The following is a 25254-nucleotide window of genomic DNA, read 5'->3' on the forward strand; positions in this document are numbered from 1 at the left end:
ATGATTGACAACTGCCCATGCCTCATTGCAGTGCCTGCCGACACTGTATCGTATCCATATGGAAGCAATCAAGCCATCCATCCATACCTGCCCGGAGGCCATACAAAAGCAGCGAACCACCACTCGGGATCTCGCCCGATCATGTCGTAGAGCTCCGCGATAGCCCAAGGTTCGATGTACTGCCAAGTCGCTTCGCTCAGGTAGACACCCTCTCCCGTTTCTTCGTCTTCATAGCCTATGCACATGATAGCCACCGCCCCGTCATATATATAATCGAACTCCTTGTGCTCCTTGGCGTACTCGTCTTCGGCCACGCGGAATCCCTCAAGGACTTCGTCGTTGACTAGCATGAAGTATTCGGCGCGGAAGTCATAGACGTCGAAGTTATCCGTTCTCGGAGTGCTTTCTGCGGTGGTTGCGACCCATTCCATGTGAAGTCGTCGCACCTCATCCACCGACAGGCCGCGGAGGTGTTTGCCGCCTATTTCTTCTTTGGTGTACATTGTGGGTATATCATCAACTTGTCTTTCACTCTCACAGTGTTGTATCACGGCCTTTCGAATGTAGTCGATGAACCGTTGAAACAGCTCGTCGTCTTTGAATGAGGTTCGATAAATGTTGAACCCAGGTTCGGTGTAATCGTGCACCGTCACCGGGGTTGTGCGTACCGGAAGTGACAAGTGTTGCGCCGACATTCTGAAGTACCGCTAATGTCCAGCAGTGCAGTCTGCACTGAGATATAGGGTAGATACTGTATATTTCAGGATGATACTGTTGGTCCCTACTAGTTATGGGAGACTAAGTTGCTTAAATATGCGATCCTACAACTTGAAAAGGGTTTTTCCCCCAATTTTTTATTCCTTTCTCCGTTCAATGCAAAGCTGTCAAACCAACAGAAGCGAAACCTAATATGATATTATTCAATTCATAAAATGCGCGCACACGATCAAATAGCCTAAAAAAACTTTGAAAGACAGAGTGGTGGCTCCCATGCTCTTTGTGCTTCATGTGTTCCTGAAAACCTCAATCTCTGATGCCCAAACCACTGCCGGACTTCTTCAGTGACATTAAGACAACAGCGCAACGTTCAAGGAGTAACCGTCTTGTGCGCGTGAATAATGGCACCAATACACAAAGCATGCGAAGTAGTACCACCCATCTCACCATCACGAATTGTGTTCGGCTAAGTCAAAGACGGTTCCATATAGAAGACATGGTAATGGCCAACCTATGTCAACTGCAGATGGCACAGAGACAGCGATCTCCGGTTCTTTCAGTCTACACAAACCTTCAGCCACAGATATCAATCGTCTCGACGCAACTGACACCATCTTTGCCTTGACAAGCTGTCGGTTGCTCTAAACACCCTACCATCTGCACTGTCCCCGTTGTACCAGGCTATCGACCATGAAGCTCTCTTTTTCACTGCACTCTCTACGCTCTTGTATTAGCCCTCGTGTGCTCTGGCTCGGCCAGTGTCCTGAGCACCTTCCAGCGGGCCTCTCTTGGGGACATCTCGTCTTCAGAAACGATCTCTACATCCACCACGTGCACCGATTCCTATTCCGCATGCCCGACTCCCGAGCCAGAGGATGAAGATTCACTGTGCCCAACGAGTTCGTGCGAATTTGATCTGGATGTCAACAAATGTGCACCTCGCATGCCAGGCGATGACTACGACGATCCGGATGACGACGATCCGGATGACCCCGATGGTGGCCCGGACGACCATGGAGAGGCCTCAGTTTCCTATGATACAAGAAGAATATTTCGGCTGCCAGGCCGAAGGCAGACCATCACCGGAAGTAATGGTCGAGTGATCAATATGTGGTCTCGGCCGTATGACAGTTCAACCACTATCTGCGATGTTCTTGAAGGCCTCGACGAGGAGAAGGAATGTGACGCATTCAGGTACCTAGAATTGAATGCCTCCAGTTCCTACTGATACACAAAATTAATCTATTACAGATTACTCTCGCAATCCTGCCAGCAAACCAAAATCGATACCTTCCATCACTCAAACCTTGGGAAAAAGGAGAAGCAGGAGGAATATGCAACTGAGCATAGCGTGGAGGTGTGTAGCTCCATTATCTTCCCTGGCGGATTTATTTCTGATTAACTGACACGAATATACGGCAAACTTAGTTGTAATATGTGAAAAGGCTTATTATCACCGCAATCAATGGTACACTCCCGTCCAATGCACCTCTCCGCACAGCTGTAATCCCCTTCGACACATTTTTTGACTGTTTCAACCAGGAGGGCTGCGTCTCCCCTTACACCCCGGCAGGATCCAGCAAGGCCTTCACTAAGCCAGCCGACATCCTATTCGAGATCCTCGGCAGCAAGACAAACCCCGACGGATTCTTTCTAGTGGAGAGGGGTCTTAATAATAGGAAGGCCAAATGCTTCGAACTGGTTAGTCCTGTAAGCGATGAGAAATTTAATCGCGATCTTCAAGCTTCCATGAATAGCGGTCGAAATGAAGCCCTATTTCTTCAGCCAATACGCGAAACCATTGGGGCATGGCTGTACATGAACCACGAAGATGTGGCCCAAGACATCTTGACCAAGCGGCGAAGCCTCCAGGATGGTATTTCATATATCTCTGACAACGCAACGGATCGCGAACTCGACCGCCTGAAGGACATTTTCGAAGAGATGGACCAGAGCCTGTGGGACGCCGCCGCTCAACGTTGCAGAGGGGATTTGGTGACCAGGATCCAAGACGCACGCAACAACTACACAGAGTATATTGCGGTTAATAACAGAGCGCCAGCCAACTGGAATCGTGTGAAGAAAGCTCTGAATGCCTTCGAGGATGGTTTGAGTAGCATTCAGGTACCCCAAGCCCTGTTCAAAGCCTGAGACGCACCGATTCTGTTGCTCTCCCCAGATTAGCCCCGCATGCGATGTTACTGTTTCTTCTGCGCTGGCATTATTTTCCTCTATTGTCTGCTATTCGTTCCTTTGGCTGTCTGGTCGTTTCATGCCCTTGGCTGTCTGCTATTCTCGCCCTTAGCTGATAATGGCATGAGGGCTGCCGAGGTAAAGCTGCGAGAGGCGCAGGTGTCCGATGTTTATTGTTTAGAGACTATATAGCTCCTATATACTCTATACATTCGTTTAAATTTTAAATTGACTAGCATATACCTAGAAGCAGGAAATTCACAATATAACCCCCCTGATACTCGCGCAATACGTGGCAATATGCACCTGTAGAGTGCCAGGCGCATACAACACTGCCTTGCCATCGCCCTCTACCCCACTACCCAACACGCCGCCTCTGGCATCATATCACGAAACAGAAAGCAACGCATGTGCCCATTCAGAGCACGACAACACCGACTCGTCGAGGCGCAGGGGCTCCGGGATTGCGGGGGAGCAAGAGATAAAGGGTCCTCGCAATGTCTCGAGCCCGGTAAGGTGATGACTGTGAACATAGATTAATAGACAGAGACGCGGGTATGAAATTCGCCGGTGAGAATATCAGGCTACTCGTTTACCACACCATCAAATGTCGACATAGTAGGCGTCCTACCTGGTTCACCTCACTGGGCTTGGGCTGGCTGAGGCTTTCTGGGGTGTATGCTGCAACCTTGGGCTAGGGCTGGGGTGCATCAACTGTAGAATGGTGAGTCGCTGATGTGTTGAACGAAAAGAAAAAGAAGACACCCCAATCAAGGCAGCTATCATTGGAGGCATTGGCACATTGTGGCCATGGTCATGCTCATTACTGTTCAAAAGATTGTACATTTATCGGTATTACAATGTGATGCCCATGACAACGCTCATTCTCCTACAACACTGAGCTTGGAGCTGCTTCTCTTTTGTAATTTGGCCCTTGGCCTTGCCTTTTCTAACTCGGCGGCCTCCTGTTGCGTGGCGTCGCGACTCGTTGATGATGGCCGATTCGTGGCGATATGGATGAAATTCCCCAGCCGACTAGCCGACGCTCTTTCCAACAGCCCTCGTTCTGTGCCCGCGCCTCCAGTCTTGGTGGGTTCCGGGCGAGTGGGCAACGCGGCGCTACCTCCCGACGGCTCGCTCGCGAAGCCCGGCTGAGCGTGGTCCTGTACCTGCTGGAGGTCGTCTGGATGGTAGAAGCGTCGGTTGGCCACTTCGTAGCGCCCAGCATCGATCACGGCTTGGTTCTTTTCCATGGCCTCGGGGTTCGGCTTGCCAAAGGCCAAGTGTCGGTCGACTGTGGAATTGAACGTCCCCCGCAAGGTTTCGCTGGCACCCTAATAACGATTCAATGTGATTAGTCCTGTTCACGAAACGCCAAACCTCTTCGGTAGGCATAGTTACTTACATGTAGACCAGCAGCTGCAGACTTCAGGTTCTGCAAAGTCGACTGGGGGCGATCGTGGCCTTCTGGTCCCGGCGCACCTGGGCTGATGTTTTCCGCATCAGGGGGCGCTGGTTGCGGCCTGGGTAGGAGTAGTTGGGGCTGCCCGTCGCCGTCGGACCCTGCGCCGCGAACGCTGCATTGGCGGGGCCCGACGTGGCGGGGAGATCGAGCGGATGGACCGAGGCGTCTAGCGAGCGCCGGTTTGCATTGCGTTTGGGTATAGTCGGGGTGCGCGCCAAGTCTGGCTGCGCCGTCATGGGCTCCCGCTGTGGTATGATGCGGCGGCCGGGCGTCTCGATGCTGGGGCGCCGCCGCTGCTCGGTGGGCTGCTCGGTCGGGCTGGGCTCGGGCGGTTGTATCGCTGCTGCGGGCTGGCTGCTGGCGTCTTCTTTGACCGTGGACAGCTCCGCCGCGGGGGCGTTGGGCTTCTCGACGGTGGTGGTGACGCCATTGGGCCCCGTCACGGTCGTAGTCGTCGTCGTCGTCGTCGTGGTTGTGGTGACGGTCTGGCCGCTGTTGGGGTTGACGTGTGTCTCGCGCTTGATGGTGGGGCTCGTGTGAGAAGACGGCCCGCTTTCCGGCGGCGCATGGCCATCGGCGAGGGACGGGGGCGGCAGGGCGGGCGCGGGAGTCGGATGGGCGGAATCGCCGTTGGTGGTTGTCAACGACGTGCTGGGCTCACTGCCACTGCCACCGTAGGCCGAGTCCCCCGCTCCCTGGTCGTGCTGCTGCTGCTGCTGCGGCTGTCCAACGGGACTGGGCCGGGGATCCCCGCTTTTGCGCTTGTCTCTGGACGAGAAGACCTTCCATTTCGACTTCTTCTCCGTGGGCGGCTCCATTGAGGCTGGGGGTATACTAGGTTCGGTGCAATGCGCAATTCGGTATGATTAATGGTAAGTAAACCAAGAGAATCTGCACCTTCCTCTGCGGAAAGGAGGCCTCGATACATATGGCAATGTGCATGCTCGCGGTGGCAGCGCTTGCTGCGCAATGAGGTCACCGATCACCCGCCACAACCGGGTTCGTGTGCCGTTGTCTGCCGTCCGCGCTGCTGGGATGGAGATCCCTGTCCTTACATACGCAGCTCTGGCATCATACCCTTCAATTAGCATCAAAAGCTAGGCATGTTTGGCCCAAAATTATGTAGAGAAATCAAATGGCCTTAATATACAGCAAGATTATCGACTTATGTACCAATCCGCCTGCGACGCCATCCGCGAGTCTGCTAACTATGAAAGCTTGAGCTCGATCTTGACTAGGATCGCCCCTTTGCTGGCCATGCCATTCTTGTCCATCAATTTGATGAACCGGTACCCGCGCCGCAGCCTGTCCAGCCGGATGCAAGCCCAGGCGGCCAGATCGTCGTGCCCAATCTCGTCGTCCTTCACCATGAATCGCACAAACGCCAGCTCCGGATTGACGGCGAAGACCTGCTTGAACTCGATCACGTCCGCCTTGAAGTCTGGGTCGACGCCCTTCTTGGATTTGATCTTGGCCTTGTATTCCCCCTCTTTGGCTTTGCCCGACTGCTTCACCAGCTCCGACTCGTGTGGCTCCGTGTGGAGTTCCACCTTGACGTACGGGTTGAAGCCCGACGGGTTGTCGCCTTCCTTGGGCAGCGGGAGGTCCTGCGCGGCGAGTACCGTGATCTTGAGATCGAGAGCCTGGTGGAGGATCCGGGGGCATCCAGGGGTGCGCCGATGATCTCGCCGGCCGTGACGGCGGGCGGGGCGTTGTCCGTCGTGGCCACGGGCTTCTGGCCCCTGTAGCCTTCGGGCTTGAGGACGTAGCCGCCGGTGCCGGCGAACATGCCTTCGTTCAGCATCATGCCTTCGTCCCACTTCTGCCAGTTCAGCGCCACGATCTGGACGCCCTTGCGCCAGAACACGGGCGGGTCGATGTTGGACGACCCGATACGCATGGCCGAGGGGTACGTCCGCATCATGAATCGCTCGTTGTGTCGCCACAAATCCGGTGCCTGCTTGTCGTGGACCTCCAACACGCCCCGTTCGGACAGTGAGAACATGTGGGTCGGCATGTGCGCCTCCGGCTGGGCCAGAGACTTGAATGTGATGCCCCGCGTGTAGACGCCCAGCTGGCTGAGGGCCTGGATGATCTTGGGCGGCTTTGCGGGTTTCTCTTCCGCTTTGGGCGGTAGACTATCTTTGTCGGACGCTGTCGTCGAGCTGGATGGCAGCTTGGCTAGAGGGTCAGTCTTGGGTGGTGCGTACTTGACTTTGACGAGGATCTTCCGCTTCAGGTCCCCGGGCGCAGGTAGAACTTGGCAGTCGGCTTCAGATTGCGGCAGAAGGAAGTCGGCCCAGGTCTCATTCATGATGTGGACCATGGCTTCCTGCTGCACGTCCGAGCAGTGCACTTCGAGACTGACTATCAGTGGTAGGTCGGTGACAGTGAATGCATATTCCCTGATGGCTTCGCAGACATCGCGGAACGACACCTCTTTGGTGAGCGTGTACCCGTGAAGCACGCGAGGCTCCACGGCGATGGCCATCGGGCTGGACGTTTTCTGGAGCGCGGGCATCACGGTGCCGTCGGACGAGGCGTCAGGGACGCTGGTTGCGTTGCTCGTGGCAGGGCTGAGCGTTTCCTTGCTCGCATCCTTGGTGGTATCTTTGGTGGCATCCTTGGTGGTATCCTTGGTAGTATCCTTGGTCGCACCTTTGTCGCTCTCGTGGCTCGTGTACTTTTCCAATTTCTTTCCCAGCGAGGTGTTCTCTAGCCGGCTAGTGATAGACGAGGGGATGTGCTTGGCCAGGCGCTCCTTACGGCTCTCCTTCCTCAGGGCCTTTTTCTCGGCATACTCCTCCTCGTCGCTGTCGGTCTCAGACGACTCGGAATCCGAGCCGTCGCCGTCCCACACGTCGATTTCAATACACCGACAGCCGCGCAACAGCACGTTCTTGTAGGCGTCTGTGCTGGAGTCGCTGGAGAGCTGGTTGCCCGTGAGATAGGTGTTGTGGCTGGAGCTGATGAAGTAGCTGCTCAGAGGCCAGGTGACATCATTGTCGAGCGCCGGCGCGAGGGCATCGGCGGCATCCGAGGTCATGTAGTGCAGAAAGCCCTGGAAATCCAGACTGTCCTGGGTGGCGATGTTGGCCGAGGGGTCGCTGACCTTGTCGGCCTGCACGTGATGCAAAAACGCGATGACCTGGTCTCTGTTCCATTTCTTGTCGGGCCCGGCGTGGCGGTTGAAGAGATGCTCGAGATGCGGCAGGACGGAAGCCTTGATCTCCTTCATTTGTCGCGGATCTCCACTGGCTTGACCGCCGCCCGCCTGGTGGACAGAATCCTGCACTGCATCCAAGTCCCCCATTTGATGGATGTTGCTGAGTTCTCAATTTAAAAAATGACTATCGCTGCTTAAAATAGAAAAAGAAGAGAGAATGAATGTGGTGCCAAATGATTAAAGTCGGTGTTTCTGGAGGAAGCCGCAACAGCCAGATAGGAGTAAACAGGCGGGCAGGCTGGAGATCATGAGCAAAGCTCGAAGTGACAAGTCTGGAGTCACCGTCCAAAGCGAAAGCGAAAGCGGGGGTCATTGGGCTCAAGGCTCTTTCTTGGTCGTCCCCCCAAGGCCAGCACTCAAGCCACCCCAGGGACGACCACATCATTCTGTCAACCGTCAACCATCTTGATTTCCTGCTTGGTATGTGTTTCATGTGAACGGGTCTGTCTGCTGTGTCTACGCATGCCCAACTTCTCCTTTTGGTACGTCATAAGCCAAGGAGGAACAGGGAACGCCAGCGAACGCCGGGGCTCACTGTGGCCTGTGGCATCTCACAAACGAGCCACGCACCAGACCCCTGCCTATAAGCTATTTCCCGATTCGCGACCGATGAGGCAAGTCCGGCATGAACGAAATATGCAAGCTGGGACAATGATAGCCATAATAATAATGAAAGGCACTCTGTCTATCTGTCTATCTGCGATCAGTGTACCAATTACGAGCCGTGATACGCCGTTGTGGCGTTTCAGTGGCTTTCTGCGACTTGTTCCCTGCCAACTTCGTCGATCCGACATTCGCCCAACGCACGGGCTCATGCACCGCTAAAGCTATTGAATTGCAAGTCTGACACTTCGCTGACCGCGCTAATGAAAACAAGCTGAAGACTGCCCGGTCAGCTAGTAGTGCCGTAGTGCCGTAGTGCCGTTTACAAGCATTGGCCGTCTGTATAATGTGTAAGCCTCTCAAGGATCAAATGCTTCAGGGGAGGACAAGAGAAAACTTACACCACTCATTCAAAACAGAGCATGTCCCCGAGGCGCACACCGTCGGTCCCGAGTAGCCTATTGTTCTCCATGTTAGTCCTATTCAATCCCCATTGCTGGCGAGACGGCAACTGAAGCATCCCCGCAGGCGCTCTGCCAGTGTAGTGGATTGGGTGTGATTCTTACCGCTTCCCGCGCACTGCCCGTACTTGGTCTGGCCCACGCCAGGGCCTGCCGTCGTGGTCGGGGCGGGCCTCGACGATGTGGCCGGGACCGGCTTCAAGGTGGACGTCGGCCCAGAGCTCACCGGGGGCGGTATGCTCGTCGAGGTCGCCCCCGGAGACGTGCTGCCGTTGCCGATGGCGGTGGTGATGTCTCCGCTTTCGATGTAGACGCCCGAGAAGTAGATGTCTTCGGTCGCGTCGGGATACCCGCTTCGCGGCAGCTCCAACACGCCGACGTGGAAGTCGGCGCCGTTGCTGGACGTGCTGGCCGAGACGGGGGCCATGACTCGGGTCAGGGGATCGCCGCCCGTCGAGTGCCAGAACCCGACCGTCTTGCCGCTGAAGTCGATCTCGTAGGCCACGTTGTGCCAGACGTCCGCGTCCCAGTTGACGCTCCACTTGGTCTGGCCGTCGACCATCCAGCGCAGGAGGGGGTCGGTTGTGCCTCTGTGATATGAAAGTCAGTAAATTGCATTACGTTCTGCCTTCCCGTCATGGCTGGTTATGTCGGGGGCCATCGACTCACGCTGCCCCGCTAAGCCAGCCGGCCTTCATCTCCGTAAAGTGGCTCTCGAAGAAGGCGATCTGGTGCTCGCGCGTCTGGGCCGGCGGGTTGACGTCGGAGCGCTTCATGCTGAAGTGGTAGTAGACCTTGCCCTGGTTGATGGCGGCGGCGGTCTGCGGGATCAGCTCGATGCGGCGCATGTTCTGGCCGTTCCAGTACGCCGTCGCGTCGAGCGTGAGCTTGGCGCCCTGCTTGGATATCGAGTCGGCCGGGTTCTTGTAGCTCGGCGACAGGTTCACGTAGTCGGTCACGGCGCCGCTGCCGTGGATGTAGTACTGGTAGGGGCCGACCTGGCTGCCCCAGGACCACTTGTTGAGGTCCGTGGCCGAGGACAGGTCGTTGAACCGGCCGTCCCACAGTACCGTCCCTGCGGAGGCCGCGGAGGCCAGAAAGGCTACGAGGAGCGTTGGCACCGTCATCTTGTTGTCGAGCAGTGATGGCGAGGCGAGGAGTACAATCAAAAGTAGCAGACCACGGCTTGACTGATACTGGTGTCATCTTGGGGTGCGGTGATGCAGGCGTCTTATAGGAATACTCAGTGAGCACGGAGCCCGCGGTGGCCCAATCTGTCTGAAGGTTTCCTCCGTGGTGTTGGCGGCCCGTTAATGGCGGCTACGTTCCGTGACTGAAAATGGCAACACACTCACTCCACTGACTGGCACATTCGAGCTCGGGGTATCTATTTCTGTGCTAACTGTCTATCCGCCCAAGGAAATCATCAATTGATGCAAGATGCGGTGAACAAATAATTTCTAGCAATTACTTCACTCACTTACAGACCTCGAATTCTGATCAGAATGGTATTTAGCTGAGTGAAGCTTCACGAATCTGGACCGGTCGAACAACGGGTTTTGCTCCGCTTACAGGGGCCACGTTAAATCCCCGCCATGCATAGCCTACGTAGCATCGGCCAAGAATATGCACGAATGAGGTTCACGCGTGTGAGTTTCCAGCGTCCCACCAGGAGAGTTGATTCATGGGATTCGCGGGGGTCACCTTCCGAGAGACTGGTAACATGGTTGCGGCCACGAGCGTATCCACTGTAGAGTGAAGGTTCCAGTTCCCAGCTCAAGATAATCAGTTGGGGGATGAATTTCTCATTTAACGGTTCTGGTGTTTGAATATGGCTAGGTCTGTATCCATGGCTTCGGTAGGCGAACGGCGAATGCTCAAGACCATCAAACCCTTTAAAGCTTCCTGAAGACGTGCGAGAAGATCTCGCGACTCTTGAGGAGATTAGTGACCCGCAGTCGCTCGTTATCGAGATGAGCCGAGTCGCTGGCCTGCCCGCAAGGCAAGTGTGCCGCCGGAGCCTCGAACTCCTTCTCCAAGAACCGAATGGCCGGGATCGAGCCGCCTTCTCGGATGTAGAGCGGCTTGCGCAACTTGCCGTCGGCGGCCGGCTCTGCATCTTGCGACTCCTGGCCGTTGTCAAAGAGAGAATCCCAGGCTTGCATGGTCGCCTCCTCGAGTGTGCGGAAGATGGCATTGTCGGGGTCACCCAGCCAAGGCTCGGCCTTGTTGTCGATCTTGACAGTTAGGTCGTTTTCGGACTCGAACAGGTCGAATTCGTGGCGGAGGTAAGTCTTCAAAGACTGGATGATGTCGTCGAGCTCCTGGCCGGGGACCAACCGGAAACTTATGTGCGCACTGGCGTGGCTGCTGACTAAACTGCCATCGGGGCCCGACACCTTAAATCTATGGATGGTGAGGTTCGGCTCGCGCCAGCGTGCCATCAATGAAGTCTTGAGATCGGGCCCGGACTTGTTTTCAGCTGGGCTCTGGTTCATCAGCACCGTGGTGATATCATCGAATCGGGCCTCCTCCTCGGGCGTGAGGGCAGAATGCTGTCATAGAATCCAGGAAGCAGAATGCGGTTGCGTGGTCCCTTGAGCTTGGACACGAGCGTGGTCAGGTCGGTCAGGGGCTCGTTAACCATGTGCGAACCATCTACGCCGGAATGAAGATCGGGGTTCTTCGACTCCACACATACAGTTGCGTGCAAAACACCTCGGAGACCATAGGTCAGGCAAGGAGTCAGGTCGTTCAACCAGTAGCTATTCGCCAGCAAAATGTAGTCGATGTGCCCGATCTTTTGGAGGTTCTGGCGGACGGTCTCCTGAAAGCCGCGGGAGCCCGACTCTTCTTCGCCTTCGATGAGAAAGACGACGTCGGAATCCAGGGCTTTGGATTGCATAAGGTCTGTCAAGGCATACAAGGCAGCCATGATGGGCCCCTTGTTGTCACTGACGCCACGGCCGTAGAGATAGCCATTTGTTCCCTTGAGCTGGAAGGGGTCTGTGTTCCAATTGCCTTTCCTGGAGTCGGCAGGTACCACGTCGTAGTGGCCATAGAACAATATCCGCTTGCGTTTCTCGGCTGGCTCGAGCTTGCCGCTGAATTTGGCAAAGACGACAGGGTGGTGAAGGTTGTCGTCGGCACTAAGCATTTCCACGTCGCCGCCGTGCCTGCGGAAAAGTGTGCGGAGGAAGGTAGCGCCCCGTCGGCAATCTTCTGCGTACTCGGGCCTGGACGAGATGGTCTTGAACGACACGAAATCTCGCAGGCTCGAGATCATCATGTCTTCATCGACCACGGGCGAGGGGTGCTCCGATGCTTCGGTAGCTGGCGGGTTCTTGACCACCCACACGCCGACAGTGTTGTCATTGGCGCCAGTGATGAAAACCTCGCGGCCCTCGTAGTTGGAAACAGCACAAGCCAGGATCTTACCCTCGTGGGCTTTCCATTGGGTCAACAGCTGGTACTTTTGGCTGACGTTTTGCGAGCAATCCTCCTGGTATCGGCCGTAGTGGGCTGTGCTGTGCTTCTGTTTATCCGTTGCTTATTAGTATGATGCGCGCCGGGGAGGAGGAAGGAGAATAAAACATACGCTCGCAGTCCCCGTGGAGCCTGCACTCCAAAGGTAGCCCCAGCCCATTTGCATAGCCATGACGTCGCCCTTGTGAGCCTTGATGACGCGAAGCTTCTGTTTCGTATCCAGGTCCCAGAGCTCCACGATGCCGCTCAGTTTGCCGCTGTACAGGAACGACCCGTCAATGCTGAGCGACATGACGGACTCGGCATTGTCCTCGCCGAGAGACATGATCTCCCGAAGCCCATTGAGGGTACCGTCGGGCCCGACCTCGTTTCCACCCAGCTGCCAGACCTTGATAGTGCCGTCGCCGCCGCCCGAGAGCAGGACATCATGGTCGGGTTCCACATAGGCCGTCACGCCGCGTGCCATCAGCATGCAGTAGACGTATCCGTAGTGTGCATATTGTTTGATGGCCCTTCGGTCGGTCTCCAAGACGGTATGCGATCGCGGGATCAGGTCGTAACGCTCGTCGGTGGGCCGTGGAGTGCTCGCGCCGCCAACAGCCCGCGAGTCGAAGAAGCGGTGGTTTCGTCGATCTGGGTGGCTTGTGGAATCTTGGGCCACGATGCGGCTGGTGTCGTCGAGGCCGACCCATTGTATTGTCGTGTTCTGGGCGCCGTAGTAGACGGTCTGGTGCTGGGAAGAGTAGGCGACGGAGAAGATGTCACCAAAGGAATCCCAGGTGCTGTAGATCTCGCTTTTGCGGTTCATGGTGCGGGGACACCAGACATTGACAATGGGGTCGCTGGCGCTGGAGAAGAGGAGGGACTCGTCGTCGGACAGAAACAGGCACATGACACTGCGCTTGTGCGCCTGTATGCGGTGGATGGGCTGGAAGGTGGCCAGGGACCAGACCACGATCTCGCCATCTTGGGTGCCGGCGTAGATGCGATCGTGGCCGACGACCAGGGCCAGGACGGAGCTGTCGTGCTTCAGCACATGGTTGAGCTCGGGCGTGGTGTGCGGTGGCACTTCAACAGAGGGAGCCGACGCATTCGGGATGGTGGTGGCCGGCATCGGTGGTGGAGGGGGCGGCGAGCGGTTGGGCTGGGAATTGTGCACGGATTGTCAGACGGCGAACAAATATCAATTAGTAGTATTGCCGCAACGACGACCAAAGCAAACTTGAATCAGAAGCAGAGACGGAGAGCAGAGAACAAGATGCCATGACTTTCTCGACCAAGTGCCAAATAATGCCAGCCAGGCGCGACCCCACCACGTCCTGCATCGCATCACTTGTCACTTCGGTGCTAACAGCTAACAGCACCTAACAACACCTAGTGCCTGGAAATCAGTGGAGTCGTTGCGCTGCTGGTGGTCTGGTCCCCTGGAATTTGGCCCTGGATGGAGCTCCCGACTTTCTGTCCCTGTACCGGCTGCTACCGAATAGCTTCATTCTTGGCTTCATTCTTGGCTGCGTCCACCGTTCAAGGAGACCGGCACAGAACATGCCCAATGAGACTCATAGAAAGTACTTACTTGGGCTTTCTTCGTCCTGGATTCTTCGACAGCCTTGACAGTCCCCACGGTCTTGCGTGATGTTGGGTCGACCCTTCGCCATGATGCAATTTGTGTCATAGATAGCGACTTGGATCAAACGAGGGAGTAAACAAGAAGAGTAAGAGTCTGAGCTCAGATGAATTGAATTAGTTTTACGAATAAGCAAAGCTGCATACCCAATTTCCTTGCTGAACAGCAGCAGTATCACAAAAGGGTTGTCACCAACGGTGAGAGGAATCGGTAACTTATATATATAAATATATCTTGAACCAAACGCATAAGATGACAACTGTAGCAAGCAGATACGATACACCGCCAAACCAAATTTCCCATACCAAGAAACCCAGGGACACAGCTAGCTGCGTGCGTGTCAGACACGGGTTCCGATGCAGGATACAAACACGACAGACACGTCCCCGACACACGGGCTGCTAAGCTGCCAGACCAACCCCCAGGTGGTGCCACCCGCGGTCCTCGTGTGTGCACCGGGCTCCTGGCACTGACCTGGAGACAAGGTACGTACCTACTGAAAGTCGGCATGGGGTCGATGCGGGTAGCCTAAGCCCTGTTGGGGCTGAATGGCGGGGCAGTCAATCGGCGTCACGGCGAAGAATCAACCGCTGGCCGATGACATGATCTGTGCGCAACAATTTTCTCTCGCCCCCCAAACCACCCAGCACAGCTCAAAGCATGACCATGATATCAGCAATCTAATCGTCCAGACGAACAATCCACGACAACACCCAACGCCCAATCGTCGCGCAATTCCGCCCGAAACGATTACGTCTGCCGCCCTCCACCAGCTCCCGCAGCATTTGATTGCGACTCCTTCCTTCTCCGACATCTTGACGTCCGCTCCCGCGCTCGGCAGCTTTCTTGCAGCATCGCAACTGAGGCGCGCAATCCTACCCGGGACACGGCTCATCCCACCTCGATTTTTTTTATTTTCTCCTTCTCCCAGATTACAGCACAATGGATCACACACGAGACCCTTGTCCTTATGTCATTCTGAATGACTTTGGAGGCGCCTTTGCCATGGGTGTATGTTGCAAGCTTTCCTCGTTCTCCTCCGTTCTCGCTCGAGTCTCTCTCGCCCGGTCAACTAACCCGCCTCGGTAGGCAATCGGTGGAACCATATGGCACGGCATCAAGGGCTTCCGCAACAGTCCCATGGGCGAACGACGGATAGGCGCCATCACAGCCATCAAGGCGCGAGCACCCGTCCTGGGCGGCAACTTTGGCGTGTGGGGTGGCCTCTTCTCGACCTTCGACTGCGCCGTGAAGGGCATCCGCAAGAAGGAGGATCCCTACAACGCCATCATTGCCGGCTTCTTCACCGGTGGTTCTTTGGCCATCCGCGGCGGCTACAAGGCGGCGCGGAATGGCGCCATTGGTTGCGCCGTGCTGCTCGCCGTTATCGAGGGTGTCGGTATTGGATTCCAGAGGTTGATGGCTGGTTCGACGAAATTAGAGGTACGCTTTTGCAACGACGCTTCACCCCTTCGCGACTTTACCGAATCATATGCTGACCATGAATCACAACCTGCCAGGTACCTCAACCGCCGCCGAATGCCGAGAAGGCCATGGCATAGTTTGCTTCGCATGGCATAGTATGACTCGCGCAGGCCGAACGATTTATCGACTTGTAGCACCCCCACGATCGGAGACCTACAATCGCCACTCTACTCATTCGATAATATATTGACGTTGCTCTCTGGGGACCACTTGGCATTGATATATGCTGGTTTCAGATGGGCATTCAGGCGCTTCCTGAGCTGCTGCGTGCAGGAAGAGGCAGCCAGGCATGTAGGAATAGACGGGATGGGACAGAAATGAAAGCGTTGCATTTCATCGTCATGACTTCTCCCGATGTATTATTGGAGGCAACATCAGCATCCACCACGACTTAGACCAAAAGAATAATGAACTTCAAACCCGTTTCTACGGCATTGCAGAGGTTTCTGTGGCTGACTCCTAAATCTTGAGGCCGCCGAACCCGTGCACATCGGTGAAATCTCGAAGCAGGATGTTCCCTCTTGCTTCTTTACTCACGCTTGTCCATCTGGACAATGGTCTCGAATCCTCCTTATGACCTTCCTCGCTGTCTCTCCCAGCGTGAGACTTCCGGCCGCCGCGGGAGTCCTGCAAAGCCTTGCTCGACAATGTGCCGGCACAGGGACGGTTGGCTTCCATACGGGTATTTTCACTGCTACTCATACCGTCGTCGCCCTCTCTTGTCTTGCGTTTCCGGAGACGGCCTCGGCGGCGCACAACATACTGAAGTGCCTTGACCAGAGGAATCACCATCCACCGCGCCAAGAAGACAACAAACAGCGCCACGAAGGCCTCAGGCTCGCTGATGCAATAACACCCCTGCGCCCTGGATGGCGGGTCATTTTCCGAGGATGATACGGCATAAACACGATTTCTCCGGTGTTGTCGAGGCTTGCTGCCGCCTCCTTTCGTGGTAATTAGGCTTCATGAGTGCATCAGTCTGAAACGTCGAGCATTAAAGTAGTTGGTGAACTCTGTCGCCTGTGTGTTTAGGGGTACCTAGATCGTAAGCAGAGGCACATAATATCATACTTGGTCAGAAGGATTTGAAGGTACGGAGAGTACTCATGCTGGCGTCGCCATTGGGAAGGTCAAGATAAATCGTCCGACTTTCACGGGGAGGCTGAGATTAGCTCGCCCATGAACCTGACGCATTGGATATAATTCACCTCCGTGTTGCTACCCCTCGCATTAGCTTGCTCGCATGTAGTACACACGAGTAAGATAAAACAAGACCGACAACACTGCCGTGTTACATCTCAGATCCTCGTTCGGATTTGTTCATTACAGAACATGGTGTTTCTCAATCTGCTTAAAGTGATCTTATTTCTTGCAGATGCAAACATCACAAATTGCTGAAACAATATGCCATGTCGCCTCGAACAGACGACAACATGGAGGATAGTAGTGTAAGTTCCCCTGTCGTTTCCAGCCTCAACACCTGATAAAAACCTTGAATTCTCGTATCTGCGAGCAGCGATTCGTCATTTCATTTCAGACCGCATCAGCCACTGCCTGATTACATCAAAGCATCTGAGACTTTGAAATGTAGGAGCGGCAGGCGCACCAACCTTGTTGGTATCGTCAGCGGCTTTATGACAATGTGTCACAGCCCGCCCTTCTCGAGGAATGAATGTCCTGAAGGGATGGATTCCCTCTCGAGGGCTCATGTACGATTTTCTCCGTTGGATATCTAGATACAACCTTCTCGAGTTCGAGTCGTCAGGCACTGTCGAACGTCCTTTCCCCCGTGTGTCATGAAGTCTGAGTAGCTCACTGCCATCTCTTACCCTCCGACATGCAAACAACGACCTTTCCCGTCCCCTTCTGTCAGATTGTTGCAGCACTGCTTTTGCAATCCGGGTTAACACGTTCTCAGGGAGGTATAGACAATACGCAACCGGCAGGTGTCAACGTCATTTTCCACGACCACACCTTTACTACAGAGTATCTCGGGCTTCAGCTTGCAGATAACAGCGCCAGCCACCGCGATCTGGGCTTCACGGGCCAACTCGGCGGAAAGTGGTATGCGGTGTATGGTGATGTGCTCTGGTGCGCACCAGGGGTAACCGACCCGGCCGCGGACCCCCTGGCTTCCACGGCATGGTTCGAGATGCCATCTCGCTCTGCACAGACGACCCTCTGATTGTTCATGACCTGCAACTGGATGCTAAGGGGCGGCAACAGCAGTTTATTCCGTTTAACGAGGATTGGGGCGAGGCGAGCGATTTTGGGTTTGGAGGCACGAGTTTGGTCGAGGTGGACAGTGAGACAAACACTGGCGCCGTTTTCTATCTTGTGGTGCGGGCTTGACTCCTACGTCTCCCTTCTTCTGCCGAAAGTATAGATTGACATACATCGCCAGAACGGCAACAAGACCGGCTATAGGGGCGCCGGCGTTGCCAAAGTCCAGCTGCTGGATGGCACACCTACCGTGACGCATCGGTTTGGCGATCAAGGGTATTGGTGGAATGCCAATTCCACGCCCCGATACGGTGATGTTGCAGCTTTTCGAGATCCTCGGTCCGAATATGTTTACGCCTGGGGCGGTGCTCCCATGGATATAAAAAATTGGGTGGACAGCGGCTACGTCTACCAATGCCGGGTCAAGGCCGCCGAAGTCTTCGAACTGAGCAGGTATCACTGGAACTCCATGCAGGCTGTTTTATTGAAGGTACTAACATCTAGTAGATATGAATATTGGTGGGGCCGGCAGAAGGGATGGAAGAGCGAGCCCCTGGCCACCTTCACGGCGGAGACGGCGGTGTTGTGGATGACCGGTCAAGGACAAGTCGTATGGAACGAATATCTCAAATGCTATGTTTTCGTCCGACTCGGTAAGTTGGGAGGCGATGCCAGATCATATCAGGGTGGCTGGCATGAGTGACTTTTACTAATTGCATTCACTAGGCCCATGGACTAACCACGTATTTCTTCGCACCGCGCCCCTGGCCGAGGGGCCCTGGTCTGACGACGTCAAGGTATTCACCGCCACTCCAATAGGGCAGGATGGCATGACGTATGCCGGCGTTGCCCATCCATACCTCGACCCCAGTGGCCGAAGCTTGGTGATCTCCTATACCAACAACAATAACATCGAGGTCATCAGGGTGACATTTGACTAGTCGAGATATCAGCCCGAATGCAGTGGTTATTTATGCAATGACGGACAGTCGGATATCCTATGGCAATTCAAACCAAACATCATATCCCTTCGTAGAATCTCCATGTGGTCTTGAAATCCCTATTGAGTTCCTGTCCGAGAAGCAAAGCCCGCAGTAATTCGATAGGCATCATATTGGCGTTCAGTATGCGGTCATGGAACACTCGTTCGGGGCACAGACCTTGGCCAACCGTCTCTTCTCGCAGTTTCCAGAGTTGCAATGCACCCAGCAGGTATCCAGCCTGGTAGAGCGGACTGTAGTCGCCATTGAAGCTCCTGCGTACTTCGCCCTCGGCGGTAGCCCTTTCATGGCCCACCCAGCTGACCAGCAGTTCGACACACTCTTCCGGGGTCATCTGGCCCAGATGGAACTTGAGCGAGAAGACGATGCGGGCACATCGATGCATGCGCCAGAAGAGTGACCCGATGCGATCTTCGGGGAAACGAAGAAGTCGCCTCGAGCCCAGAACACCATCTCCCAGTACAGCGCCCAGCCCTCGATGTAGAACGGCGTCCAGAACATGCGCCGATAGGGGCGCACTCGGTCGGCCACGAAGAGCTGCAGGTGGTGCCCCGGTATCATCTCGTGAAACGCGGTGGCTCTTGCGAAATGGCGGTTGTTGCCACGCATCGACATGAGCTTGTCGGCGTGGCTCATGCTGGCAGTAGGGTAGGACACCTGCAGGTACGTGCCGCCCAGGAAGAAAGGCGAGACTTTCTGAGCCTCGGGCGGAATCATGTACATCCGAATGGCCTCCTTGGCAAGCGGCGGGACGGACACGAGCTCGTGCTTCTCCACGTACTGGGTCCCTTCGTCCACGAGAGACTTGATGAAAAGGGGCTGAGAGCCAGGGGGCTCATAACGCCCCTTCACATGCTCCAGCGCGTCGCGCCACGTGTCGCCAAAGCCCAACTCCCGGCTCGCCTCGACCATCCGGGCCTCGCACCACGCATACTCCTTGTCCGCGATGCGCAGCAGCTCCTCGGGCGAGAAGGGGATCATCTCGGCCTCGAGCTCGGCCAGCAGCCCGTCGCGCCCGATCGGCTCGCCCACGATGACGTCGTCGCGGCCGGGCTCGATGCCCGCGAGCCTCTCGCGGACGAAGCCGGGCAGGGCCGCCAGCGCGGCGTCGAGCTGGCCGTACGGCTCGCGCACCCACCAGTCGAACAGGGGGTCGTAGCCCTGGTAGAAGGCGAACATCTCGCCCAGGTCGCCGCGGATGCGCTCGATGGTCTTGGCGGCGCGGTAGCCGGCGGCCTTGGAGTACTGGCCGGGCTTCGCCTCGCCCACCAGCTGGCGGCAGAGGTGCACCTTGTGCAGGATGGCGTCGAAGCTGGCGGCGACCTCTTGCGGGTGGATGGCTCGGACCTCCATGCGCGTCTGCACCCAGTCCCGGATCGGCGCCGTAAAGGGCTGCACGAAGGCGGCGAATTCGGCGTCGCGGGCGCCATCCAGCTCCAGGGTCCGCAGGGAGCGCTTGAGGTGGTTCTGCAGGAGGAGGTAGTCCACCTTGGCTTCCTGGTCCAGGGACTCGAAGGGCTGGTCGCGCAACAAGTCCAGTTCTGATTCGTAGAACTTGTTCAAACGTTCATGGCGAGCATCCGAGGTCGGGAACTTGTAGAAGGCCTCGAGCTCCGACTGGTCACGGCCTACACGGTTTATGCGTTCTGCAATGGGCTCTTCGGAGACGGACAGCGCACTAGGCCCGCCAGACTCGACCGCTACCCAGACTTCGTCGGTCATGTTGAGGGTCGGGTGGCCAAGTATGTCCTAAGTCTTTGAGAGTCTTCAGGGTACTACTTGCAATGAGTATGTTCTCGTGAGTGAGTCTGTGCAATGTGATGGAGAAAGGAGCACACCGATCCTGTGTTGTCCCGTCGGCTACGGCTCGGGGGTGCCGTTTCCGGCCTCCACCCCTGGGATGCGGGGTTCAGATCATTGATGCAACCACGGCGCTGCCCGTTGCGACCAAGCTCACGGGTTGTTATCTACTGCGCTCTGTCGGGCTACTGTGTTGGGTTCCATCTACAGATATCAAAAGATTTCGAGGTCGGGGATACGGCATGGAGCTTAGGGTCATAGTTGAACTTGACAATAGCGACAGAAGCATCGAGCGAGAAATGACAAGCATTTGCTATGCTGCACAAGCTTACAGAATAGACCGACCAATCAGCGATGGACGGGTGCCGGGTTGCTTGATTAGTGATACAGGAAAGGAACAGGCAGGCAGGGTGTGGCTTGTCACTGCCTAGCTGCTCGACATTCGTTTCTGGTGTTTGTGTCAATGCCTGCCAGTGTCACCCCTGCTGCACCCCCTTGCATCGTAGGGAGAATAGCTGGTGTATGTAAGTATTACTAACAGGCCGTAAAAAGCAAAGAAGCCAGGTCTGGACTTGGGTTCTCGGGAAAACAGAAAACAGGAAACAAGGCTGGCCAAGTCAGATTCCTTCATGCAGGGTCGGACACGCCAAATCCAATTGCAAACCCAAAACCCAATTCAATCCAAAACCCCGCCGTCGTCCAGTCTCGCCGCCATCCATTACTAATCACTCGCCAATCTTCTTTCTTCGACACTTGCGACGATAACCTCTTCGGCATGCTGCGCTGCTAGAGTGTTGGCATCCGTCCCGCGTCGCAGTATGAACGAGCGTTGCATGGCTTGCGACTGTATCCCACCCTGGACCGCCCTCTAGCCATCATCCGATTGTTGTCTCAGTCCAAACCGCGTCTCGGCAGCTCCCGACATATATTCTTCTCACCCAGTACACGTACATACGTGCGTACGTCTACAGCGAGGGTCGCGAGCCCCGCCCTTGGCCAGAGGAGAACTCCACGTTTTTCCCCGGATTTCCCACCGTGTCCACCGGCTACCCCACATTGAGGAGGAGCAAGCCGGGTGTGACAGAGACATTCGTTACGCAACCGGCCATCTTGGCACCACGATGCGCGTCATGGGCCCGGATCTGGCCATCCTCAGTGCGGAACGGTACGACGACGGGCTTCGCGCCCAACGAGCTGCCAGCCATGGGCCCGCCACCGCCACCAAGAGGGCCCCCGGGAAGAGGGCCCGGAAGCAGCCGTCGGTCGACCAGGACGAGCCCGATGAGGAGAAGAAACGTGCTCGGGGTCGGCCCCGACTAGACACCACCGACCAGACTCCTCAAGAGGCAGGTGTACCCCCTTCATTCCCATGTTCAGGCCTCAGTGCTGCTTGCTTGTGTACTGACTTTCGACCAGCGTCGTCGTACTCAGATCCGGCTCGCCCAGAGAGCCTACCGTGATCGGAAGGAGAGCGCCATCACCAACTTGGAGAGAGAGGTCGAGAGCCTCAAGGCCACCAACGGCCAGATGACCCAAGCCTACCAGGATGTCCTGAACTATGCTGCCAGCAACGGTCTCTTAGATGCCAAGTCAGAGCTGGGACGCCGACTTCTGAGATTAGAGGCCCTAGCTTCCAAATCCAACGACGTCTACGACGACTATGATAGCTTTTCGCCCGACGGCGGGAACGAAGACATGCAGCTGCCGTCCGACCAGCGCCAGCAGTCCGAGCCCTCTGTCAGCTCCAGCGAGAACGTCAACAGCAGTGGCAGCTCGGTCAGCCAGGCCTCTGTGAAGCCCGATTCCACCCAGCCGCTTTGGGCCGGCGTCATGGTCAGCCATGAGCCTGTCGGCGAGGCCGACGCTCCACGAGCCCCGCCGCTCTACCCGACCCTCTATGGCGGTCCCGGCTCCCACCCGCCAGGACCAACCGGCTACGAGATCATCGCTCAACCAACGTCGCAGAACGCGAGCTTCGCACCGCAGTTATCGTTTGACCCATCCTACGGCATGAGCTCTTGGGCGCCATCGCCGTGGGCCTCACTCCCGAGCCCCAGCACCCTTGCCTACCAGGAGCCGTCATTCGCACGTCGCCTTCACCGATCCGCCCTGCAGCGTGCCGCACATCTTGTCACCATGAAGAACCCGCCCTCGGAGACGGTTCTGCGAGTCTTCGGCTTTGCCCGGCTGTTCGAGACCCTGGAGCAAATTCGAGAACGGACCCTCGGTCTTCTCACCCGGTCCGAACGAGAGTCTCTGTTCCACCAGGAGTATCCCCTTCCAGCACCTCGGGGGCATGGGCACGCATTTTCCGGCCACCGAGCGTGGCGAGCACATGTCGCCCGTTTCGCGCGGCTTGCCCGCCCGGCCCAAGGACGATTATCCGTTCACCATGGGCCCCATGGACCCTCGCGTGGGCAAGATAAGGGAAACCCTCGTGAATCTCGGGGAGAGATCAATCTGCCGGGCTTCGATGGGCAGTTCTGGGACCCGGACGAGGTGCAGATCTACCTGATGCACAACGGGGTCGAGATCCCGCCCGCCGTGGATCACCATGTCGTCGAGCTCGAAAACGGCGCTTTCGGGGATCCCCCGTCGCATGCCCAGGGCGAAGACGACAGACCACAGTTCGCGGGCCGACCTACGCCTTGCAGCACGATGTCTAGTGAAGCCGCGGGCACCGGCACCAGTGCAAGTACGGGTGAAAGCACAGTCATGACCATGATGGGACCAGGGCGGTTTGCTGGTCCCTCATCTCGCCCCGATGTCATGTCGGCGACGACAAACACTGATAGTGTGCCATTTTGGCCACAAGGCCACAGTTCTGCAGGCCACTTTCCGCCTATGGGCGCTGCCGCCCCTTCCACTTTGCCGGTATTCCCTACTCATCCCTTCCCGGCCTCCAATGCGCTTGGGGTTTCTGTGGGAATGGGCGGATCGAGCTATTCCAGCAATACGACGGCACAAGGGCATCCCAGTGCTTCCAGAAGAGTTTTGCGAATCGACGTGGATCAGTTCCTGCATCGTGAGTACCCCTGACTCGAGGTTTTGCCTTCTGACTTCCTTCTTCGTCGTTCCATCACTGACTTGGGACAATATCATAGAGTTGCTCATTAAGATGACCTGTCTGGGACGCAGCCCCGGCATTCGCCCCAAAGATGTGGACTTGGCCTTTTGGGCTAGTGTCACAGACCCCAGCCCGGCTTGACATTTGAGACTGATGTGATTGCCGCGGTCAAGTCATCGCGTGTACTTGCCGACGACAGTCTTCGAAAAGCACGTTCTTTCTATTCTTCTTTTTGTCATCTTTCTACGTGCTTTGGCGACGGAGTTTTGGAGTTCGAACACATCTGGGGACGACCGGCAGTATGGTTACCATACTTCGCTGTAGAAAATCAGGAGACGGGGCCAGATCAAGGAATAGGAAGCTGAGAGTGTGGCGCTGCTGGTATATATACGGTATATATCCTCTGGTTCTTTCTCCTATCCTACATACACAATAGAGCACAAGATGGGTTTGCATAAGAGCGCCAGTGACGGCATTGCATGACTTCAGCCCATTGTACCTAGGTCACATTGCTAAAGGATTGAGCGGAACTTTGCGCCCAAGCCGCCCTTGGTGGCAGCGCGAGATTTCACCGGCGAGGCCTTTGCACCGGCATTGCCCCCTGCCTGTCCTCCATTTTCGCCGTCCACTTTCTCAGCCGTTCGAGCCGGCGCTCCTCTTTCTCCTTTAGCTGCAGCGCGGTTTCGGCCTTGATCAAGTCGCGCATTGCGTCGGCCCTGGCCACAGAATCCTCGCGCTCCTTGGTCAACATGTCGCGAATGTATCCCATGCCGTGGTCCCGAATTGTGGCGGCATACATGCCGTCGTTGTCGCCAGCCGTGCCGTCTCGCCGGGGCTGCTTTTCGGCCCTTTGTAGTTTGGCCACCTCTTGCTCCCAGCTGTCCTCCTCCTGGGCGTCGAGGACGTCTTCGTCTTTCATGCGCGTCCACGTCGCCTGCCGCTCGACGCGCTTCTTGAGCTTGGTGTGCAGGACGCGCGACAGCACGCCGGGCTGGGGCTTGGTGAAGCGCAGGAACGGGAAGTCCATGGCCATCTCCAGGCGCGGGACCTGGCGGCGCCCCGTGCCGCCCAGCTCGGCCAGGGGCAGGGGCCGGTGGGCGACGGCGTACTTGGGCTTGGGGAACGGGTTCTCGGGCGTCGGGTCGGGCGAGGTCTTGACGAGGAGCGGCCGCGTGCCGGGGCGGGGCTCCCTGGCCGGCCGGGGCGGGTTGCGGCTGTTGGGCGGGTGGAGGGCCTGGCTGGCCTTGCTCTTGTCGCGCTCCGCCAGCCGCGCGCGCAGGAAGGCCTCGACGGCGGCGTGCTCGGGGGACGGGGGCGGGGACGGGGACTCGTCGGTCGCCGGGGTCGTCGTGGTGCGGGACAGGAGGGCTAGCAGGCGGTAGCCGGCCTGCAGGGCCGGGTAGACGAGGCGGGGCGAGGTGTCGGCGCGGTTGCGGCGGAAGGCGGCGCGGACATGGTGAACGATGGGGTGGCGTCGCGGGCCGAAGGCCGTCACTAAGTCGGGGGGCAGGCGGACCTTGGGCGCGACGGTGAGGAGGGCTTTGTAGAGGGCCAGGCCTGGGATGATGGGGTTTTGTTTAGTGGTTTGAGGGGGAAACAGGCGAACCGCGGGGTCAAGAAGAAGGAAGATTTATTTACAGGCGGTGCGATGGCGCGAATTCCGCGCCGGGACGAAGTGACTACTCGGATTCCATTTGACCGGCATTGGAGATTCGAGAGGTGGGCGAGTCGAGGAGTGGCATGCAATTGAATCTACCGGTGGCCAGGTCGGATCGAGAGGACTGGAGCTTGGAGGACTAGAGATTTGGCACATGGAAAATTGGAAGTGTCTGCGGAACCGTTCCGCAAATCAAATGATCACGTGTGGACATCACTTTGTAGGCAAACAAACATGTGCATG

General features: G+C 56.6%; 13 protein-coding genes across 13 annotated transcripts; 4 read left to right on the forward strand and 9 right to left on the reverse strand.

Moving 5' to 3' along the window:
* Nucleotides 1–68: 68 nt before the first annotated feature.
* On the reverse strand, nucleotides 69–695 carry PG998_013039 (uncharacterized protein; the record flags this gene model as incomplete). The annotated part of the gene is made up of 1 exon (XM_066879855.1): nucleotides 69–695. The coding sequence occupies one exon, from the start codon at nucleotides 693–695 to the stop codon at nucleotides 69–71; it is 627 nt and encodes a 208-aa protein (XP_066723994.1).
* Nucleotides 696–2535: 1840 nt separating this feature from the next.
* PG998_013040 (uncharacterized protein) lies at nucleotides 2536–2868 on the forward strand (the record flags this gene model as incomplete). The annotated part of the gene is made up of 1 exon (XM_066879856.1): nucleotides 2536–2868. One exon carries the CDS (start codon nucleotides 2536–2538, stop codon nucleotides 2866–2868), a length of 333 nt encoding a protein of 110 aa, XP_066723995.1.
* Nucleotides 2869–3791: 923 nt separating this feature from the next.
* On the reverse strand, nucleotides 3792–4163 carry PG998_013041 (uncharacterized protein; the record flags this gene model as incomplete). Its single annotated transcript, XM_066879857.1, has 1 exon — nucleotides 3792–4163. The coding sequence occupies one exon, from the start codon at nucleotides 4161–4163 to the stop codon at nucleotides 3792–3794; it is 372 nt and encodes a 123-aa protein (XP_066723996.1).
* Nucleotides 4164–4338: 175 nt separating this feature from the next.
* Nucleotides 4339–5193, reverse strand: PG998_013042 (uncharacterized protein; the record flags this gene model as incomplete). The annotated part of the gene is made up of 1 exon (XM_066879858.1): nucleotides 4339–5193. The coding sequence occupies one exon, from the start codon at nucleotides 5191–5193 to the stop codon at nucleotides 4339–4341; it is 855 nt and encodes a 284-aa protein (XP_066723997.1).
* A 390-nt stretch (nucleotides 5194–5583) lies between these two features.
* PG998_013043 (1-phosphatidylinositol 4 5-bisphosphate phosphodiesterase 1) lies at nucleotides 5584–7688 on the reverse strand (the record flags this gene model as incomplete). The annotated part of the gene is made up of 2 exons (XM_066879859.1): nucleotides 5584–6018; nucleotides 6075–7688. 2 exons carry the CDS (start codon nucleotides 7686–7688, stop codon nucleotides 5584–5586), a joined length of 2049 nt encoding a protein of 682 aa, XP_066723998.1.
* Nucleotides 7689–8687: 999 nt separating this feature from the next.
* PG998_013044 (uncharacterized protein) lies at nucleotides 8688–9792 on the reverse strand (the record flags this gene model as incomplete). Its single annotated transcript, XM_066879860.1, has 2 exons — nucleotides 8688–9255; nucleotides 9335–9792. 2 exons carry the CDS (start codon nucleotides 9790–9792, stop codon nucleotides 8688–8690), a joined length of 1026 nt encoding a protein of 341 aa, XP_066723999.1.
* A 768-nt stretch (nucleotides 9793–10560) lies between these two features.
* PG998_013045 (WD repeat domain-containing protein) lies at nucleotides 10561–13265 on the reverse strand (the record flags this gene model as incomplete). Its single annotated transcript, XM_066879861.1, has 3 exons — nucleotides 10561–11220; nucleotides 11277–12200; nucleotides 12264–13265. The coding sequence occupies 3 exons, from the start codon at nucleotides 13263–13265 to the stop codon at nucleotides 10561–10563; spliced, it is 2586 nt and encodes an 861-aa protein (XP_066724000.1).
* Nucleotides 13266–14720: 1455 nt separating this feature from the next.
* PG998_013046 (IM17 NEUCR Mitochondrial import inner membrane translocase subunit TIM17) lies at nucleotides 14721–15340 on the forward strand (the record flags this gene model as incomplete). The annotated part of the gene is made up of 3 exons (XM_066879862.1): nucleotides 14721–14789; nucleotides 14868–15221; nucleotides 15299–15340. 3 exons carry the CDS (start codon nucleotides 14721–14723, stop codon nucleotides 15338–15340), a joined length of 465 nt encoding a protein of 154 aa, XP_066724001.1.
* A 382-nt stretch (nucleotides 15341–15722) lies between these two features.
* Nucleotides 15723–16230, reverse strand: PG998_013047 (uncharacterized protein; the record flags this gene model as incomplete). The annotated part of the gene is made up of 2 exons (XM_066879863.1): nucleotides 15723–16128; nucleotides 16172–16230. The coding sequence occupies 2 exons, from the start codon at nucleotides 16228–16230 to the stop codon at nucleotides 15723–15725; spliced, it is 465 nt and encodes a 154-aa protein (XP_066724002.1).
* An 870-nt stretch (nucleotides 16231–17100) lies between these two features.
* PG998_013048 (conserved secreted protein) lies at nucleotides 17101–18427 on the forward strand (the record flags this gene model as incomplete). The annotated part of the gene is made up of 5 exons (XM_066879864.1): nucleotides 17101–17327; nucleotides 17366–17603; nucleotides 17650–17939; nucleotides 17994–18139; nucleotides 18213–18427. 5 exons carry the CDS (start codon nucleotides 17101–17103, stop codon nucleotides 18425–18427), a joined length of 1116 nt encoding a protein of 371 aa, XP_066724003.1.
* Nucleotides 18428–18506: 79 nt separating this feature from the next.
* Nucleotides 18507–20209, reverse strand: PG998_013049 (X-Pro dipeptidyl-peptidase; the record flags this gene model as incomplete). Its single annotated transcript, XM_066879865.1, has 2 exons — nucleotides 18507–19124; nucleotides 19181–20209. The coding sequence occupies 2 exons, from the start codon at nucleotides 20207–20209 to the stop codon at nucleotides 18507–18509; spliced, it is 1647 nt and encodes a 548-aa protein (XP_066724004.1).
* Nucleotides 20210–21408: 1199 nt separating this feature from the next.
* Nucleotides 21409–23495, forward strand: PG998_013050 (uncharacterized protein; the record flags this gene model as incomplete). The annotated part of the gene is made up of 3 exons (XM_066879866.1): nucleotides 21409–21639; nucleotides 21704–23312; nucleotides 23392–23495. 3 exons carry the CDS (start codon nucleotides 21409–21411, stop codon nucleotides 23493–23495), a joined length of 1944 nt encoding a protein of 647 aa, XP_066724005.1.
* A 427-nt stretch (nucleotides 23496–23922) lies between these two features.
* Nucleotides 23923–25059, reverse strand: PG998_013051 (uncharacterized protein; the record flags this gene model as incomplete). Its single annotated transcript, XM_066879867.1, has 2 exons — nucleotides 23923–24911; nucleotides 24993–25059. The coding sequence occupies 2 exons, from the start codon at nucleotides 25057–25059 to the stop codon at nucleotides 23923–23925; spliced, it is 1056 nt and encodes a 351-aa protein (XP_066724006.1).
* Nucleotides 25060–25254: the final 195 nt, after the last annotated feature.

This window comes from Apiospora kogelbergensis (genome assembly GCF_038363985.1).
Source record: "Apiospora kogelbergensis strain CBS 113332 chromosome Unknown utg000009l_segment0_segment0, whole genome shotgun sequence".
In the NCBI taxonomy this organism is placed as follows: Eukaryota; Fungi; Ascomycota; class Sordariomycetes; order Amphisphaeriales; family Apiosporaceae; genus Apiospora; species Apiospora kogelbergensis.